Genomic DNA, 20,253 nt, shown 5'->3' on the forward strand with positions numbered 1-20,253 from the left:
GGCTCCGAGCACTGCGGCTGCGGTCAGGCACGATGCCGGTGGCCTGGCTGTGTAAGAGGTCGGTTTCCTCCGTCCCAGGGCAAAATCAAATTATGCATCTCAATAAAACAAACATATAACTCTTTATGATAAAAGATGTCAATCTGGTGGACAAATGTTAGCAGAGGAAAGCTGGACTGCCGACAACGCTCGAATCGACAGCAGCACTGAGCTGTCTGTCAACGTGCCCGCGCATGCTTCCGGTTACTTGCTCGTAGCTCTCGAAAATAAATGTAGATTCTAATATTTTATGACTCAGTAAAATCCGCTTATTGAGCTAAAGTACCTGAGCTCGCCAATACCTCCGTTCTGACTCTTCAGTCCCGCTGGCCGCCGCTGTCCCTGCATTGTGCAGATCTGCCTTTGAACCATTCCTGGGGTATTGAATACAAATTATTGGAGAATTCGGGGCCAACTTTCATTTCAATCTAGCTTATGTCGATTTAGAATTTTCAAACGGTTAACGAACCCGGTGTCAGCCTGCCATGCATGGCCAACAAATGGGCCACGGGAATTTGCGACGTCGAAAATGGCTCCTGTGGCTCATTTTGACACGTTAATCGATTCATATTCTTCCGTTTGAAGCTTCATTCGGTGATGTGCCTTGTGGGAAGCGAAAGAGAAACCAAGTGGTACCATTCCCTCTGAGCGAGCCACAGCTACAGAGGGGGCGGAGCGTTTGGAAAGCTAAACTGCCAAAAACCTGTGAATTCAAAGTGCTATGCCTGTAAAATATCGCAGCACGCAGACTCGAGACTCTCCACTTACATGAGGTTCTCGGCAGTGCCCCTTTGTGAACAAGCCCAAAGGTAGACAACGTTGGCCTACACACTGCACTCTCACCATCGTAAGCAGTTTCACATTGGTGGACTACTCTTGCTGCTGCTCACCATGCTTTTGAAAACATCGGTTCCCTCTGCGTATCCGTTTGATCCCAACTCTGTTACTTCTGACAAAAATTCTGGGTACGGAACAGCATATTGAGGTACTGCCGCAACTAATGCTTTTAATGCAAATTACACGCGTCACAGGTACAGTTTAAGCCAATGTACTATGTGATGCAAGCACTCATAGGTATTAGCTCTAGTTTAAAGAGGAGAAAGCATCATCAAGGTCCACAAACAATGAACCCTAACACTTGCAGTAACGCACAAATCGTGAATGTTGGTGCTACGAATGCCTATTGTTCTCACCTTTCCTGTATGAGCTACCGTACGAAAGCCACGCAGCAAACGAGTAGATTAACTCCTGAAGAAAGCTGAACAGTTGGATGCATATTGTTAAATTAAGATTATGGCACTTATAGTTTTGAAGGTCAGAGCATGATCGTGAGGAAATAAAAGTAGTACGACCCATGTAAAGCAGCAAAGCCTTGCAGAAGACGATTATTAGGGCGTTTAATTAGTAGAAGGTTGCCAAGCATTCCCAAGGCGCCAAGCTTTGTAAGACCAACGCCGGAGCCGCAAATACTACAGTGCAAGTGATCACGTTTGTAGAATGGTTGTTCTTATAGGCCGTAATATACAGGCCACGTCGAGCTTGATGCTGCAAGCGCAGCTGTTACTTGTGAAACCAAACAGTATCGTGAGCACTTAGCTGTTTATGGTTATGAACAATTCTGTGTAACTGCACATACGCATGCACGTTTTGTATGTATATGAACCTAATGATGCTTGTTTCTATATGTATTGACAGATATCTGCATAGTGTAATACACTCAGAAGAAAAAATAGTCAACTCACATTTGTGCCACTGCTCGAACCAAAAGCAGCCTACTGATTCTTCGCTCCGTTCACGACCAATCTACAATATGATCCGTGACTCGTAGAAGCAGAACGTATGAGTATGCCTGTCCGCTCATAAAAGAACCACAGTTTTCCCCGTCAGTAAGCTGGCAGGCACTCAAAAATAGCGAAGGCGGCTGAGACTATGCCGCTACTGGTGAAGGGTGAACACAAGCTAGTAAAGAGTGGGAGAAACGAAGCAAAGTAGACCAACTGCGGTCCCTTGAAGAAAGCACAGGAAGGCATGCAGAAGAAGTTCTCTGCGGGCACAGTATCATTGCCTGAGAAGGCAGAACATATCAGAATAATTTACACCGTAGCATGTCCCGAGGACTCTGCTTCTAACAATACGCCAGTATAGTACCCTTTATTGCTGCTTCGCTAAAATTAGGCTCTGTATGTGTGTTAATCACGCTGAGCGTAGTAACAGTGGAATTCTATTCGTAACGGCAAGTACTATGGACGTCAAGTTGGCTTTTATTTTCTACTCCAAGTAGTCATCGAGCGTACAAAATTTGGCTACCAAATAATGTTGCGATTATTCTTGCGTGGCACAGCGGTAGCGTTATATCGGTTACTTAAACGGGCTGAGTTCCTCAGGACTTGCCCGCGGCACACTAAACTGCCCCACCTGTCATCTGATGCTAACTGCAAAACAAATGACACATCAAAATTCAATCGAAGAGAGAAAAGCTGACAGAGCAACGGCGATTAAGTAGACATCAACACTGTGCCGTCCTGCTGCCCTTTGACAATAGCTGAGCCTCCCAAAAGCACCATAACGAGTAGCCACCGACAGCAGTCCGGCAGTGACAGCAACAGCCAAAACCATAACAAAAGCACCCATGCCAAAAGCAGCAGCACTGCCACAACCAACAAGAGTTGCAGCAACAGCAGCAGCATGAGAAGCACCACCTGTAGCGAAGCGCAACTACCCAGCAAAAGCTGCTTTATGTCTCCTTTTCGCTGTCCATACACCTCAGACCCTGCCATGTTCTTGAGCCTCAAATTCATCATCTCCCACTTCAACAAAGGCATCACGCGCTGCTTTACTCCTCCTGTTACCTTTCCTCGAGCTGACGCTCTGTACGCTGGATTTATCATCATCAAGTAGCGATGAGAACTCCTCTTTGACGCTTTTAGGTGCATTCGACCGCCTTGCTTTGTAAATTGACACTGCGCCCCAAATTAACGCAACCAACAGCACTATACCCACACACACCCCGACGAGGCACCACCCTATAATCCATTTGTGCCCTTTCGAAAAGGCCCCACTCTGCACACTGTTGCTACCGTCCTCGCTGCTGCTTCTACTACGAGAAGACTTGATGCAGAATGGTTGCAATACTTCAAGGCGATGGAGTGTGTAGCCAGCCTTGCACGTACACAAAAAGTGGCCACGGATAGGTCCCTTGCACGTCAGCTGGCCTTCACCGCACGGCTGCTGCTCACAAGCTGTCTTCTCCTGATCCTGCTTTCGCCCACTATTCTCCTGAGCTGTTGCCATGTCGTTAGCGTAATTGACAAGATCATTCAGCCCGTCAGGTTGCAGCACCGTAGCTATGCTGCTGGCACTTTCTTTCGCTGCTTTCAGCCTGCTGCTTCTCATCAATCTATCTCTCGCCCACCTCTGCGCCTCTGCGTCGTCTCCTGCTCTGCCATCACGTAATGCTCCTCCAGGAGCTCGCCCTTGAGTGTCCTGCGGGCTAAGTCTAATATCTTCCGATGTTGAATCTGCATTATTTTGCACGGGGCGCTCGAAGGAGACTGGATTAGTTCTGTCTCCAGGAACTTGTGTGGGGCCTTGTTCACTTCCAAGCAAGCCAGCCGCTCCCTCCTCCTCCAGCCTGTCTATTCCTTTTCGTCCTGGTGGAGAAGCACTGTCAGGTTGTTTCGGAATGTTTGCATCTTCGGGCATCTGTGCAGGGCGTCTCTCCAACTGAGTCTGTAGCTCCTGCAGCATATTTTCTGGCTGCATCTGTTTCCCCTGCTGTGCAAGTGTTTGTGTTGCTGCTAGAGTGGCCAGCACTAGGGAGTGGCAAAGGGCCAGAAGAAGCAGCGAAGAGCTGAGGTGTCTCATGGCGACAGCGCAGGTTCAGTGTCTCCCAGTGGTATCTGCAGTCCCTGTGACTGATATTCCCTAACTGGTCTGCTGAGCAGCGAAAATTCAGCGCCCAAATTGATAGCCGCAGCGCAGCAAAATGCATAGCAGGAAAGGACGACCAACAGACAAGGCCCAACGCATGTGCTAAGGAGAACAGCACGGCTCTAAGTGCAGATCTCTGACAAAGTCAGTAGCAGACTTCCGTGTGTGCCCTTTACTTCGCCAAATGCTTGTTGTTCACATAGGCAAAGACGCATCGATACGAGGCAGAGCATGCACAACGTTGTTGGTTGCGCAAAAAGTGGCGAGAAGCGCTCAACTAAATTTCATAGAAGAAGGAAGAAAGGGATAATACACTACGAACAAATTTGAAAAAACGAATCTACAGAGCAGGTTCAAGAACAAATAACAAACGGTCCCTAAATGCTGCTGACGCGCAGCAATCTTGACCAGTGGTACGCTGCAAGGAGCTCGTTGCAGTTGCTGCCGCTCTATTCATCCATCACTTTGCTGTTTCTTATTATGTAAATGGTAAATCAACATCATGCTGTAACATGCCGCTTCGATTAGCGCTGAAAAGCAAAGTCTGCATGCCATTCACCAGAGTGTCGAGGCCCCCAGTCGCTCAGTGCGCTGCAGATGGTGCGAATCCACAGGAATACCAAAGTAAATAATAAGTCAAAGAATATAGTTTTGTCGGGTGTATTTTTACAGACGATCCATCAGCTTCAAACTGTTTTTCTTCCTGCATTACAATCGAACGATGAATAACAAGCTCACCGACCAAAGTTTAGATGCTGAATGGCGGGCATTAAAAAATTCAGATACTTCGTGAGTGACTCGCAGATTTCATGAAATCTTCTCTTAGAGCTTCAAGTGCCAAGTATTTAACGCTAACCGAGGCCATTACGAGAACACATGCACGCAGACATGCGCGCTAAGGTACTGCGGAAAGCCCTCAATGAACAAGGAAACAATTTAGGCCCGGCAAATTTATTTGCATGCAAGGCAATCACAATTATCACTTTACCAGTAGTGAACAGTGCTCCCCCAAGCCCGACTAAATTGAGATGCCGGCGGAAGACGGCGTCACATGGAGAGATGTCACTCACACGAGCGACGCTCCCCTCGCCTTCCGATAAGATCGGACGTCTGTATGTTTTACAATCCGTCATTACCTCCCGTGGGCTAAAATATAGGATGAATCGATATTGAGGCAACATTTCTGTTGCAAGAGCTCAACCAGGGTGGCACCTGTACGTACTTCCATTAAATGGCGGTAGAGGCTAAGCCACAGACACGCACTCGCAGAGCGGCTCGATGTGTAGCGAAACATTCCCTTTTATCAATTCTTGAAACTCTTGTTCTGGTGAGTAGATAACGCAATTGGGTATTCTCTTAAAACACGCTTTTTTTGCCTTCGTTTGCAGTTTGCGTCCACGTTAAAGCAGAGCAGAAATTCGAGAGACAGTAGAAGCTCTAATAATCATAGAAGAACGCAGGATGGCATAAATAAGGGAAAGTTAAGTGGTGAGTACTGGGACAAGGATGGAATTCCATTAACATGTACAAGTAACACGAAGGGGGTGAACTGGGCTAAACTATAGGATGAATCGATATTGAGGCAACATTTCTGTTGCAAGAGCTCAACCAGGGTGGCACCTGTACGCACTTCCATTAAATGGCGGTAGAGGCTAAGCCACAGACACGCACTCGCAGAGCGGCTCGATGTGTTGCGAAACATTTCCTTTCATCAATTCTTGAAACTCTTGTTCTGGTGAGTAGATAACGCAATTGGGTATTCTCTTAAAACACGCTTTTTTTGCCTTCGTTTGCAGTTTGCGTCCACGTGTACATTACTGCGACGACAATCTGTGCAATTCTTCAGATAAAACATCTTGCCATAAGTCTACGCTTAAGATTTCCCAGTCTACTAAACGGAGCTCAAGGCTGAGAGTAAGGCCTACAAGCACTCTACGAATTGACTATTTCGCAGGCCATCGGTTGGTTCAGGACGGAGGGACGGAGCAAGAATATCCTAACAAAATAGTCGTATAACTTCAACGCCTCACTTAACTAGGGACTAGTGCGAGATATGCCCGTACCTCTCACATATGCACTCCCAAAGCACAGAAAACACAGAAAGTTGTATACTGCTTCTAACAGAAGTGCATGTAGGGATTTTTTGCCTCCAAAAAATTGAACTTTGGAGCGAAAATTTTCCTCGGTAACGGAAACAGGGCAACACTACCTGCGATGGCAGCGGCACAACGAAGGGCCGATACAAGGACAGCATATGCAACGGAATAAGTCCGTAACGGTATTGTAACCGTATCTCAAAGAGGAAGAAAAGCGGCGATACATTTCTCTACTTCGCTTAGCCTTCAACGAACACAGTTTACTGTGTGAAGTGACCTCCCTGTGAAGGCCGGCGTCTCCATTTTTCGAGTATTTCGGTTGTGAAATATGACGAAGTCAATTGAAAAATTAAAAACAAAAATATTGAAGTGTATATACGGACAAATCCCTCCAAGGAAAATCTCAGAAGGCAGGCCCCCGCTCCAGCCAGTGCTCTCGGTATGACGGCAAGGGTGCATGCAGAAACAACGAGGCAGACAGTCACATTTTCCGTTTGCTTACAGAATAGCCTACCCTTGGAAACTTTTAGACAGCTATTTCAGAATTCGGCAAAACACATTACCATTTCATTTTCTCCAGGGGAACTAAAATCAAGTACTAGGAGCAGACCATACGGTTATTACGCCCAGCTTCCCCGCCCACATATACTATTGTGTAGCCCCCACGGTGCACAGATATTCCAATATTCATAGTATGCTAGATGGTCCTTTTTAGTCCGTTTCGCCTTCCGTTGTCTACGCGCCTCAGCCACACCGCCGCACCCGCAGAGGATACGGCTGCAAAGGCTACAAACGTCTCCTGCTTGAAGCGCAGTGACCTTCCAGGAACTTTAAAGATGCACGCATATATAAGCGTGAACACATACCTGCATGTAGGGACTCAATGAGAACAGAACACTACTGGTGGCGTGCATAACTCATAGCAATGCAAGCGCGGGCAGTGCACTTTTCCGGCCTAGTCTCAGCTCTGAACAGTAAGGCAGCTTCTTGACTTAATTTCAGTACCACAGTACACTGCCTGTATACCACGGGATTCTGCCAGAGCCCCACCAAGAAGCCATGAGCTGCCGCTCGCATATCACAGGCCGCTCAAGGTGTAGAATTCAGAGTCTAGCGCTTGTGGCGTGAACAGCTGTGAAGAAATCGGTTATTTGGGCTCTTTTCACTAAAAATGCAAGCAGGGACACGACTGACTCCAGTGGTGGTAACAGGGACCCTTAAAGAGAAGTGCTACCCACTGAAACTCCAGGTCAGGTCACGTGCGCTTTCCCTTCGCGCTACCAAGATTGAAATTCTGGCGACACTGCCCCCCACTTGCTAATCCTGAGCTACGTAGGTCCGAGACTCCGTTGCCGTTTTGCGCTTTCCTCACAGTCGTCCACCAGTGGTAGCAGCAGCCTTCAGCCAAATGGGGCAGCGGAAGCAGCAGCATCTGCTGCAGCAGCAGCAGCTACTGCCATCTTCGCCGCTGCTACACAGAGAAGCGCTGCAACAGCTGTGCAGATGCTAGAGCCTGTGTCCCCTCTGTCAGCTGAGGGGGCTCATCTCATGGTGGCGATCCATCGTGAGGACAGCAGCACTGTGTCTCGACTGCTGCGCAACGTGGGCGTTGCCCCGACCTTTTACGTCGCGACAGAAGACCCTGAGTTCAGAACACCTTTAAGGCAAGGTGCTAGTTGCCCATGGAATTGCCACTGTAAATCCACAAGATCTGGCAGAATGCAGGAACATCAGCTAGCTAGCTAGCAAGTTAACCAGCTCTCATGCCGGCCGTATCACTTCCAGTTAGTCATAACTGTTCAACTTTCAAGAGTAGACTTGGATGTAGTCTAATCTTGTTTTGCAACAGGCTCGCGGCGAGCGTCTCCTCAGTGAGTATCATCCAAGAACTCGTACATCACGGAGCTGCTGCAACTACGTATGCAGAAATTGACGGCTGGACGGCTTTTCATGTGAGATGCTGCGGGCAGTGCTGTAAGCACACCTGCAATCCCTTGGTAACAACAGCGAAATGTGGCAAGTACATATGAACGCTCTCCAGAGTTGGGGAGGCACTCACTGGTGTATAATCTCAAACGCAAGTGCAAGCGCAAGGGTAGTGCCTTTCAGTGACCGATGAGGTAATGTATTTCCCAGGACCTTCGTACAAAGCAGAGGGGTGGTGGCTGGCTGCAGTGTTGCTGCTGAAGTGACACGCGATAAATGAACCTTGCTGGGCTTCACCTCAAAAGGCAATACTTCAGCGACCAAGCCCCACACATTTTCAACTTCAGCATGAAATGTGGTGCATGCATGCAGCAGGAGCTTACTTGCTGGGACCCAAAGTTCCCCGTGTGATGCAAATTCATGTGCACAAATTTGTCCTCATACCAGACAAACTATTTACATACGTACTCATGTGCATGGATATACAAATGTTGACAACTCCGCTTGCGTGACGGGCCTGCCAGCTCTTCTGTGTGCCCAGTGCGCCGCTGCCGCAGGGCGTGAGCGGGTTTTGCTGCTCCTCCTGGATTTATGTAATGGGGAGGCCGATGCTGCAGCTGCGGGGGGCAGCTTGCTGCACCTACTCAGCGAATGCGGTGGCAACACCCCATCAATAGAAGCAGCACTGAGTGCAGCTGTGCTGAGACAACAAGTAGACGCGAAGGCTACTCGACCAGGGCTGGACGGGTGGACGGCCTTGGTAGGCACTTCACAACACGCACAATAATAGCAGCAGCAAATTTGAATTATGTGGTTTATTTACGCACGCGCTGCAGAAATATGAGGGGCTATTCATATCGTAGGAAACAAAAGTGCAACCCAAACCATACAGGCGGGCCTAGGGGCGAGAGAAATATTTGCCTCTTGACTCAGCACGTCTGCTGCCTCCGAGGCAAACGGCGCCTGGCGAGACTCCTTCTGCAAATAGGAGCTGACCCGGCAATAGTCACTGGGAAATTTGATGGAGACTCAGTACTGCTGAAAGCTGCAGCCACAGGGACCGTATGTGGCATACTGGGCATACAACGGCAAGCAACGCAGTGGAAAGACCAATCAAAGACAGAGAATCTCATGCCTCCTTATGGGACTGACTCTGGGCTGCTCCCTATCCATTTGAGCTGCTATGGGTAATTTTCCGTCCACGCATCTGCATTTGTTTATATTAGTATCCTCAGCATATGGAGATAATACTCATTAAAGCCATCATGTGCGCTGAATAGCAGCGGTTGTGCTGCATGGCACTTTCTCTGTGAACCCACTTTGCAACAGTGCGATGGCTAGTTTCTGCTCATCCTTAAGCTGCCGTTGCAAAAAAGCTACTGCAACTAACAGTTCAACATTCTGAGTTGAGTAAAATCAAATGGTGCTGCGGGTTTATTCGCAGGGCTCACCGTTCACTTACTCTTCTTTTGTTACAAATAGGGAACAGCATCAATGCGCTGACTGCAACGCTGCGGTGGAGCCCTTTGCACTTCGCAGCGGTTTCGGGGTCAGCAGCTTTGGTTGCGGACATATGTCGCTGGTCAACAGGAAAGAATGTCGATCTCCAAGACGAAGGGTGGCCACTGCAACGGACTCCCTTAATCATCGCATGCGCAAAACAGGCAGGAGAAACGTATCCTCAAAGTCACTGTATAACTGAGCTCCAAAGGTGTTATCGGCAAACACCATATAAACGCGTCTGCCATATGCAGACTGATGTGATATATAAAGGATCACACGAATACACCAGTGGCCGCTCAACGAGCCATCCCACTATGCCGTGAATACTCAGGATTTGGAAAGCGTGAAGGTGCTACTCTCTTTTGGGGCTGACCCCCTCAAGGCCGTCCGGTTCTCCAAGCTGCGCACCATCTGTGAGTTTGTGCGAAGAGACCCAAACAATGGCTCCACCAAGTGAAATGGCTCTACCAAGTGAACGTGCCGGAATTAACAATGGATCACTCGCCAAACTGCTATGTGCCTGTGTGGAACCGAACGTGTTTTGTTCTGAGGGATGTTTTCGCTGCGCATAAACATTTTGAGATGTTGTGAATCAGGGTTACTAGGCCAGAGCCTAGTCCCTAAAATCTGGAAGTCCTCAACCTACTGGGTTAGGCGTAATTAGTGTAAAGCAATGCGTTAGTTTGACTTGGGCTGACTGCTATCAGGCCTGGCTGAAACGCCTGCGGAAGTAGAAGACCCAGAAGACCAGGTTACGGCTTTGCATGTCGCGGTGCTTCAAGTGGGAGTTACCATTGTGATAAGATGCGCTTAGCTAGGCTACACATGGCAGCCAGTACGGTGTAAGACGTGTGAACGTACATGATAATTGTGTAATTCGCAATTTGCTGTTTGAGCCTTCCTCTATGCCGGTGCAGGGCTGCCCAGAGTTCGTAGTGGCGCTTCTACAGCTCTTTAAATCTCATATTGAGCAGTTCGGCACAGGCAAGGCACAGAAAGGCGCCACCGGAGGTTCCACTACCGGCAGACGTCAGATTTTTGGCAAGAGGGATGCGGCTGCGTTGCAGTGCATTATTACAGGAGAGTACTTGCACAAAGTTCGCTGCTTCCGTCAGAGTCCTTACATGAACAAAATTTTTCGAGGTTTTTAGATATATTAGACGTATAGAGACCAGCTCAGCCGCGTACACAGGTCACATACGGTGCATAAAGCTACCTTTCTCTCTGGTCACCCAAGGCTGTGCAAGACTACTTCCTAGATTTCTGCGGCCGGTGGATTCTCCGAATGCGTATTGGCAGTAACACATTTGTTCCCTGGTGTTCAGGTGGCTGCGGTGCCCCTCCAACTGAAGTAAACAAAATGTTGGAAGGTACGTGACCGTTTGTCGCTTTTTGCTTGCATTGTGCTACGGAATTTTGAATTCTGAGTTGGCGTGATTTAAAGCGTGTAGCGCATTTATGTCGACATGTAAGGAGTCATATTGAAATGCGGTAAACCACTTCTGTGGACGCAAACGTGTTGGAATGTAATGGCTCCTCTGGAAAGCTATCGACCTCTTGCAAGTATCCCTTTCTGTCAAGGCTTGTCTTCTGGGTTTTCTGACTCACGGATGCTCGCTAAGAGGCAACTTTTGTTCACGTTGAATAGAAGTTGATGCTTGGTCTGCAGCGGCTACGCGTCAGTCTGGCAAAGTACGAGCGCCTGCAACGGTTTTACTGACAGAGCCTGCAGGCACCAAGGGCTGTCGGTGGACGCCTGCAGCTTTAGCAGTGGCTCTTGCAGCACGTTCTGCGAGAACTGCTAATGCTGCAGATGAAACAGAATTCTCGTAAGCTGGCAGCCTGTTCTGTATGAATTACTTACCTTTAAGTTCACGCATAACCTGACATTTGTGGCGGCAGATGCATTCTCGAGGTTTCAGTCCATATACTTCCAAGGGGAATGCGAAATAATTGGTACTCCAAGAATATTAACACTAAGTTTCGAAAACTCCTTCCGCTATTGTTCCAGATATCTGAAGACAAGACGACACAACACATGTGCCGCTGTCGTTAACTTCGCGGCTGCAGAGTTTCCCCCCGACATTGCTGCAGCGGCATGTGGTTTCGAAAAGCTACTGGCCGATGCAGATGAGACTCTGGCTATAGGCGCTTTGGAGGTGGGTAGTTTTGAGCTGCAAAACTCAGCAGCTGGCAAGTAAAAACAGCACTACATCCTGTGCTTGTCCTACCTCGTCCACGATTACTCTTAGCTGCATTAAAACTCCAAGATGATATACTTGCCAAGTGGAGGTTACGAGCAAAATTTTTAAGCAGACAAAACCGCTGGCTGTCAGATAGCGTGGGCTTAGCTTACTAGGTAATCAGCTAGCCAATCAATTAAATAAAAGGCTTTGCCTGCGGTCGACAAGGTTATGCCTGCGGGCGATGCGTGGGACGTGCATTCGAATTCGTTTGTTTTTCTGCAAAGACCATGTTTGCAGGTATTGTCGTCTATTTGCCTCTCTGGGTTTCAGCCGCATCTGGAGCAGCCAAAAGATCAGCAAAAGCAAAAGGGGAACGAGCTGCTCAGCGTCCATACCGCCTCTCCAGTACAGTTGAAGGATTTTTTCTCGGCTGTTGCCAGCAAAGTGCTGCAACAAGCTGTTCTGCGCAACTACACGAAAGTCGTCCGCCGTATTCTTCAAACTGTGAGCCTCATCTCCACAGGAGCAAATTAGGGAAGCAGCTGCCGTTTGTACTGTATCTGAACGTTCCTCCAACGCAGCCTGTGCCATTCCACTCCTGCAAAGCTTTGCCCTGAAAGGCATGCTTTTGTTTAGGATTGTTATGAGCGCAAGGCCGCCGAAACTGCTCTGCACGAAGCAGCACTTCTGGGCTATGCCGAAATCTGTCAGCTCCTGGTTGACGCGGGTGTGGCTGCTGTTTCCACGATATGTGAAGGAAAGGGACCTTTTGAGCTCTTGGCCAAGGCACTGCAGCAACAGCAAAATCACAAGTTACTGCAGCAGCAGCATGATATCCTGGCAGCCGCGGCAGTGGCTGCGTCTGCTGCTCCACCAGTTGCAGGGCTGCCGCTGTCTGTGAAAAGACTTACTGCAGAAACCCTGGAGTCTGCTGCTGAAGCAGCAAAAAAGAGCATAGCTCAAATCAAGACAGGCCACTCCGTACATTCCACTTCGGGACCGCGAGGTTAGGAAAAACGCCCCCAAATGAACAGTGCAGTGGTCTGTACACGTGCATTTACTTTCATGTCTGAGATTAGTCAATTCGTTACTCAGGCCGAAACACTAGCTAGCAAAACTTAAACCTCTTTGCTCTTGGATATGGCTTAGCATAGGATTAGGCTAACTGATTGAAAGTGCAGCTCAAACTGAACAACTAGTTGAGTGGTTATCATGGTCTGCATGCAGTAAACAAAGATGGCATAAGGGCAAGTGGAGCTGTGAAACCTCCACCAGTCATATGCAGCCTCCCAGGAGGGACTATGCCTTTGAAGCCTTCAAAGTTGACGCCTAGAAAACGGATGCACAATCCCGAAGAATGATATTCTGCTGAACGCTGCGCAATTTGCTCACGTGTTCTTTCTGCCCAAGCTGATTAAGATGAGCACAGATAAAAACCGAACAACCTTTGTGCAAACCATTTCATCGCTGAGCTCTGAAGGCTCAAATCTGAACCTTCGGAAGCCGCTTCTTTTGGAAGTCTTCACTGCAAGAGTTTAGACAGAGTTTCAGCAGCTTTGTCGTTTTGATGCTTACAAGATTTGTAGAGCATCACTTCGACATAACCCAGCGGCGAACATATCTACTCTTTAGAAATACGTTCTTAGGGTGGTTAGGACAGAGACCCTTAAGGAATTCGAAACAGGCATCCCTAGCTGTCTCGGCAGGTTGTTCCTGCTGTTCTATGAGGCGTCGAATAGCCCTGCGCTGTTTCCGTAACCTTGGGTTGGCTCTGCTACCTCCGCAGGCGACAATCTGCTCTTCTATCTGCTGGTACTGCTTTTGCAGTGCTAGCAATTGTTGAACCACCTTCTGCTGCGATTGCTGGAGAGGGCCAATGAGGGAAAGAAGCACGGGGAGCAACATGAGCCCGTGGGTCACTCCCACAATTATTACCAGCGTTGTCATTTTGAAAAAAACAGAAAGCACAGGGCTGTCTACGAACGCCAATGGCACCACAGCCAGCTGCGTAGAGAGAGCTCCGTGTAGTAAAGGACCCCCGACAAGCAAAACGGCCTCAAAGGCGCGTAGACCTCTTTTTTGTCCCATGCAGTGGCAGAATGCATGAGTGGTGTGTGTTGCGTAATCCACGGAAAAGCCTGCAGACAATGCAGCAGCTCAGTTGAGACACGTGCCCATGCAAGAGATTCACGTGGAGCTCCGACTGGCGCTACTCACGTGTCTCGCGAGCTTCTTGCACGTACCTATTGAAATTGTAAGGTTCACCATGGTCAGCAAGTTGAGTGGTAGGCCCCATAGAGCCATGAACCCCAATATCACTATGTCGATAATAAGCAGCACGAAGACAACAAGCAAAGCACCTCGAAGTGACGGCAGCAAAAACAATGAAACCTATCAAATGGAACAATACAAGAGCCGCTTTGAAGCGTCACAGATGCTGCGATGGAGTACACTGAGTTCTGGGACTTCATGGTGCTACTGTTAGGCTTACTGTACAGGACAGCATACTATGCCTCAATAATTACACGTATGTGTATTTACAGGCTGGTAGATCGGGGGCGCTTAATGTTCACGAAGCTAATGAAACTCACAACAATCACGGCGCAGCCCGCAGTGGCCAAACTACTGACTGTTTGCGGCAAGATCGCATCGTCGCTTTCGAAATAAACGAAATTGCGGTTATACGCCGCTCCTCTCAACATGGGAAACTGCGCTAAATCAGCCCTGTAAAATAATCTTCATGTGAAAAAGCAAACCTTCACTCTGGAAAAAATGGTGTCTAATACTAAAGCCTTAAGGGAGCTGCTCGCCAGGGTTAAAGATCTCTAGTTAAGGACGGCTGTAACTCTCAGGTTCAAAGAAATCACTAAGAATATGGAATTGTTGCACTGAGCTACCATTTGTATTTTTTAAGGGTACACGCGCCCATGCATCCATGCTTATATATAAGGGCGCCAACTCAAGTGCGGATGAATAGCCACGGAGGAACGCTTCCTTCTACACCAGAATTGGTTCTCTCACCTAAGTTGATGCATGAAGTTGCTGTTCTCTTGGGTGCTAGAAAAGTACTTGGGCACCAGTACCAACGCCCAAGCGCGCAGTCTGAAACCGCTACTCCACGAAAAGAATGTTGTGAAGCTAGAACCAAATGGCGTCTGCAGCCATGCATACAGCCTGAATCCACCGCAGTGTAGTAGCACACATCTGTCGCCTTTGCCGGTTGGGCAATGAGTATTTCACGCACACTTCACACTACGTTTCGCTTCAGGGGAGTACGCAGCACACTGCGATTCTTCGCTAAGAGAAAACAACGCAGAGGAATGCATGCCATTATCAAGCTATGACCTGTTAAAAGAGAACGTGTTTGCAGTGTTGCACAAAGATGCAACACTGCAAGAACTTGGGAAGGCTAGCCAACGCTTTACTTGTTGGTGGAACAGGTGAGTGATGTGCGTGCCACTACCATTCCAGGCTCATACTTTACAGTAAGCGGCCTTCAATGTGTCCACGAGATTAAAATGTTATGTTACATTTGCATGCAAGTCGTTGCGCTCTGTTCTGGCACGTTACGGGCAAGGGGCGATTGCAGAAACAAGAAGAGGCCGTCTTGCATTTCCATTGTGTAGCTCCGCTGCTTGAGACGCTCGTGGAGCTTCTGATATTCCACCTAGAGTTTCAACGGGGCAACAGCAGCACATAAATACAGCTGCCGACAGCAACTGGCGGGTCAATTCCTAATTTATAGCCTTTTTCCCCTGCCGCGGTAGCTACGGTGACGGAGCCTGTGTTACCTCACTCTGAAGGCTGCAGAGCACACGTTTTCAGGATGACTAAAAAAGACCATCACGGGGTCCCCATATGTCCCAAAGTACTTTTCTTGCATATCAAAGAATTTCTGTGGGAAGAAACGACACACAGTCCCCGCCTCATCAGGTTAATATAGGCTGCAATGCCGGAGTACGATTAGACGGCTTCTGCCCAACGAGAACGCAAGAGACCTCCCAACCAGAGGTCCCTCTGAAGCTCAAAAGAGGTTCTTTACACGGGCCTTCTACGCATGCTCAGCGTGCCCAGACAGAATCCCTTGCTGGCTTGCAAAGCCACTTGAGAGTTCTCTAGAAACTTCCAGACAAGGCATTGTCTTGAGCCTACATAAGACACTGAATTCCCCCACCATCCATTCAATGCCCTTAATCTAAAAGTAAAACGTATTCAAACCACAAGTAGGGCCCATGCCTTCTACGAGGCAGAATTATAAGTTTCTACAGTGCTTTATGAGGTCTGCACGCATCAGGGAGGCTGAGTCTTACTTTCAGCATTGTGCCGTCTTTGGTAAGGCTCCGAGGATCGAGTCCAGCAGTAATTTTGAAGCAGCCAATTATAGCGCTCACGAGCACAGCAGCAAAAGTGACAAGGAGCATAAGCTTAAAAAAGGGATTCATGAGGAGGCGAGCTCCAAAATGGACAAGCACCTTCCGTAAACCCCTGCCTACGTTTCCCTGGGGCTCGGCGATACCGTCGCTACCAAGTCGCTGCAGTAGCTGCAGGCGGGCAATGCGCTCGCCTGACCAGCTTCGCCCTGTTGTATTAAAAGCTGCCTCGGCGGCCTCCGCAGCAGCAGCAACCACCGCGGATCCAGAACCCATGCACAAGTTCACCACCATCTGGTCCTTCCAGTCATCGTCCAGCTGGCGGCTCTGCTGCAGCTGCTGCTGCTGCAATTTCTGCACTCCGTCGGCTGTCGGAGGTACGGTGGATGTCTTTCTGTAGAAATGCACTGTTGTTCTGCGTGGTCTAACCAGGCGTACGGATACTCCAGTAGTTTTCAAATCCTTGCTATTTAAGTTCTTTTCTGAAGGTTCACCAGTTGTCTTGCTATTTCCTGGAGGCATTTCCTTAGATCCAACGTGATGCTCCTGATCTGCGCCTTCCTTGGCAGACTGTTCTTGCTGCGCTTTTTGACGGCGGCCTTTAAGTGCCGGTCTAAGGGCCTTAGCCTTTTTCTGTCTCTGCTGCTTCTGCATTCTCTTGCTGGAACTGCGGCTGCTCTTTATACTTCCATTTTTTTCCTTTCTGCTGCTGCTGCTGCTGCCATTCTTTGATCGAGACGCCGTTGCAGTTTTCTTTCTTTGCATGGCGCTTTTTCTGGGTGGTTGTTTCCTGGTTCTTGCCCTAGGGGGCCTTTTAGGCTTGAAGCTATCAGATTCGCTACACCCTTTGTCTCTGTCTTTCCCCTCAAATTCTGAGGCTGTGCTAGTTATAGAGGCATTTACGGCCTTTTTGCGCTTTCGGGTTGCCTCTTTCCTCTGTTTCTTCTTTGAAGTCTGCTGTTTCCTCATGCGGCGAGTTTCCGCCTCGATCAATCTCTGCTGCTGCTGTCTCTGGAGTGCAGCCTCAACCTGCATCGTGATGCACTGAAAGATGTCGCTAGCGCATGCTGAAAATGCGGAGGCATCCGCGCCTGGGAGCCTCGTCCTGTCCACATACTGCAAAGTGGGCAGTCCCTTAATAGTGCGCATTGGTTTCCCTTGTTTCCGATGACCTTCCTGGTGCTGCTGCCACTGTGCTGCTGCTGGGTCTGCTGTTTTGGTAGGCGCGGAGTCTCGCATGATCTCCATGGGGAAGCACCTGAAAATTGCCATCACCCTACCTGCTGCTTCTGCCCGAGCATCTAAAGCAAGGAAGCCCAAGAAAAAGGTAAGACACATTACGTAGCCCAGGAAGAGGCCAGCGAGACACAGAAGGCAGAAGCTCTGAATTGCGAGATAAGGACTGAAAGCGCCAATGCCGAATGTCAAAAGATTCGTCAGTGTCGTTATAGTTATACCCACGCCGCTGTCCCGCAGTGTCAGCTGTAGCCTATCCGCTGCCGATCTTTTGTGCACTGTCAGGCTATATGACTGCAGAAGGACCAGAGTATCGTCAACCCCAATGCCCACAACCAGCAACGGTGCAGCAGCAGCTGTCCCGGTGCTGACTACTCCACACATGAAGCACATACCAGCACCCCCGAGGTATCCGAGGAGTGCAGCGCCGGCCCCCGTAAGAGCCACCGTTGCTTTAGACCGTAAATGAGACCTAGAGAAATTTACCACCCACACATACATTCCAATTAGAGATCCCGCAGCAGCCACAAGAACGGCCTCGCCCCCAGGGCCAGCTGAAGAGCTCGCTGCCAGCTCATCCGCTGAAGCGCACCAAACAACAATTCACTGGTCATGTTGTCTTCGCCTTGTCACCATTCAGGATTCCCTAAATGATTGTGAATCGTAGACGCATTCCATATTTGTTCCTAAAATGCTATTCAAATGGTAGCTTATTTGTCTTACAGAGGCTTCTCTCGGTTTTGAGTCCCATGTGGGCACCCGGGAGTCTCTCTTGCTGCAGCAACTCCTGCAACTTCCGCTCCCATCGCAGTGCGTAAGGGCGTAGCTTCGCATCGTCTGAGATCTGATACCTGCAGGCACAGCAGCAGCCCTAAAGGCACGCTTTTGTCTGCTTTGGTTTATTATGCAGAGGGTGTTAGTCTTCAGCTTCTCTTTCTGCCTATGAATTCTGCGCGATACAGGCTCTTTCGTGGTGGCAAGGACCTATGTAATGCTGTTATGTGCAACCACGCTCCTTCGCTGGCTGCATCTCAGCATCAGGTGAGAACCAGTAGTAGTACCATAGGCTAGTGTTTTTTCCTTGCCTTATGGACAATGCCGCAGTTGCAGTAGCGTAGCGGCCCGAAGGAGTCAAACGAAGGCCGCTACGGGAGAGCAGCATATCTGTTGGGAAGGCGCGAGCCAACAAAAATGAAGTGTGTAACGGGTACTCCAACATGCTTCCGAATTCCCTGAAAACGAATTTTATTTGCTTTGCACTTCTTGACCTAAACTTGATGAATTAGGTGGAAAGAAAATTGGTGCATACAGAAATGGGGAAAGTTTCGATTGAAGAAGATTGGCTTAAGTGGGCTCACCGCCTGTGAGTGTAGACAAATATTACACCATCGGGCGCCTCGCAGGCCCCAGTTGAATCCTTGTGACAGAGATTTTGGAAGCCGTATTCGCCAGGACCTAAAGGCTGCCGGCATCCTAAACCTGTTATGCGAACTCTAGGCAGCTCCTTCTCAGGATCACAGACGGTTTCTGTCTCTTGTGGGAGCCCCAACACATGTTGCTCCTGCGCTTGTGCAGCAGCTGCTGCAGCAGCATACGCTTCACGCCGCCGGCGTCCGCCTCCTGTCATAGGCCACTGTGGCGGCAAAAGTAGTTGCTGCTGATTGTGTTGCTGCCTAAGCTGCTGCTGTACGAAATGCTGTTGCACTGCCGCTGCTGGGTCACCCCATGCGAGACTTCGGGGCTGCATCTGAGGAGCACCTCTCTCCTCTTCGATCATCCCCTCTACTCGCAATGCCATGCCGGTTTGCAGGTCTGCGGGATACAAACTTGATTCCTGTGATTCCTGCAGCCGTCTTTTCGGAAGTTCAAGGGTGTCACCAATTTCAGCCACAGCGACTGCGGCTTCCGCAAGCCCATCTCTGTCGCCTTCGTTTGTAACTTTCAAGTCCAGAATTCTCATATGCATATCCCAAACTGCATTCAAGAAAGAAGCTTCCAAGAGATTGCTTTGTCCGTCGTTTGATGCAATGAGAATTACTTCGCTGCGTGTCACGTTGCCTTGAAATAACATTCTGAACTCATCCGCGTCCTGCGAATTCACAGATCGGACACCACTGAATGCGCCTGTGGTAGGCCAGTTGGCTGTTCCAGTGTTTACGATAAAGGGTCAGCCTTTGCTGCCATACCGCACCAGCAGGACGACCACTTGCCTTTTGTGCCTGACTCTGGGGAATTGTGTACTGCACAACGCCGTCAGTTGTGCTTTGCTTGAAAACAAGGCCGACAGATAGTCCCAGACATAACAGGGCACTGAAAATGATAAACTGAATTCAAGCAGCACACGGCAATGTACAATAAGCGATCGCTAATCACGGTCACTGCTACACCGCTGTTTGGGGCAATTCATTCCAAGACTAGTCAGGCCCGAGTATAGACTGGTCCCCTCTCTCACCTTTTTCGGGTGTTTGTACACTATGAGGGCGTAACGGCCAAATGCGTTGGCTACATTTTCGAGCATTGCGTCCCTTGTTTCTGCTGCGCAGCGGCAGCAGTCCCACGGGGTCCAGTCTACCTGGGCATAGCTGTCTGTTATGTCTTTAATACCTCTGCTGCCATTTGAAAATGTGCATTGGGCCCCTTCGAGACGATATCCGGCTTCCTGTAGCAGAGATGAGCTGCGCTTGCCGGCAACGGGTGCAATTGTTGGTTGCAGTAGATCAGGGGAACCCCACCGCCTGCCTCCCTCATCCATCATCAGAAAAACATATATAGAAATATTTACGGTGAAAAAATGAGGAAATAATCATCTAAAACTTTGAAATACGAGCTACTGTGGCCTCTGCCCCAACGGATGGCAATGGGAGAGAGTTTGTCCTTTTAAGGCGTGGCAATTCTATTTAAGGCATATAAATGTGTGAAAAATTTTTACGCCTGTAGTAATGCTTTATCTATATTGTGCATAAGTAT

The 20,253-nt window shown here is 49.0% G+C and overlaps 3 protein-coding genes across 3 annotated transcripts; 1 reads left to right on the forward strand and 2 right to left on the reverse strand.

Annotated features, from left to right (window-relative positions):
* Positions 1-2,802: 2,802 nt before the first annotated feature.
* ENH_00066920 (hypothetical protein, conserved) lies at positions 2,803-3,903 on the reverse strand (the record flags this gene model as incomplete). Its single annotated transcript, XM_013582294.1, has 1 exon — positions 2,803-3,903. The coding sequence occupies one exon, from the start codon at positions 3,901-3,903 to the stop codon at positions 2,803-2,805; it is 1,101 nt and encodes a 366-aa protein (XP_013437748.1).
* A 3,333-nt stretch (positions 3,904-7,236) lies between these two features.
* On the forward strand, positions 7,237-7,811 carry ENH_00066930 (hypothetical protein, conserved; the record flags this gene model as incomplete). The annotated part of the gene is made up of 2 exons (XM_013582295.1): positions 7,237-7,314; positions 7,440-7,811. The coding sequence occupies 2 exons, from the start codon at positions 7,237-7,239 to the stop codon at positions 7,809-7,811; spliced, it is 450 nt and encodes a 149-aa protein (XP_013437749.1).
* A 5,459-nt stretch (positions 7,812-13,270) lies between these two features.
* On the reverse strand, positions 13,271-20,038 carry ENH_00066940 (Lipid/sterol:H+ symporter, related; the record flags this gene model as incomplete). Its single annotated transcript, XM_013582296.1, has 12 exons — positions 13,271-13,818; positions 13,924-14,071; positions 14,272-14,404; positions 14,702-14,854; positions 15,211-15,347; positions 15,477-15,575; positions 15,991-17,867; positions 18,010-18,137; positions 18,372-18,518; positions 18,645-19,375; positions 19,497-19,610; positions 19,739-20,038. The coding sequence occupies 12 exons, from the start codon at positions 20,036-20,038 to the stop codon at positions 13,271-13,273; spliced, it is 4,515 nt and encodes a 1,504-aa protein (XP_013437750.1).
* Between the last annotated feature and the right edge of the window lie 215 nt (positions 20,039-20,253).

Source organism: Eimeria necatrix, genomic scaffold (genome assembly GCF_000499385.1).
Source record: "Eimeria necatrix Houghton genomic scaffold, Enh_scaff61, whole genome shotgun sequence".
NCBI classification, from domain to species: domain Eukaryota; phylum Apicomplexa; class Conoidasida; order Eucoccidiorida; family Eimeriidae; genus Eimeria; species Eimeria necatrix.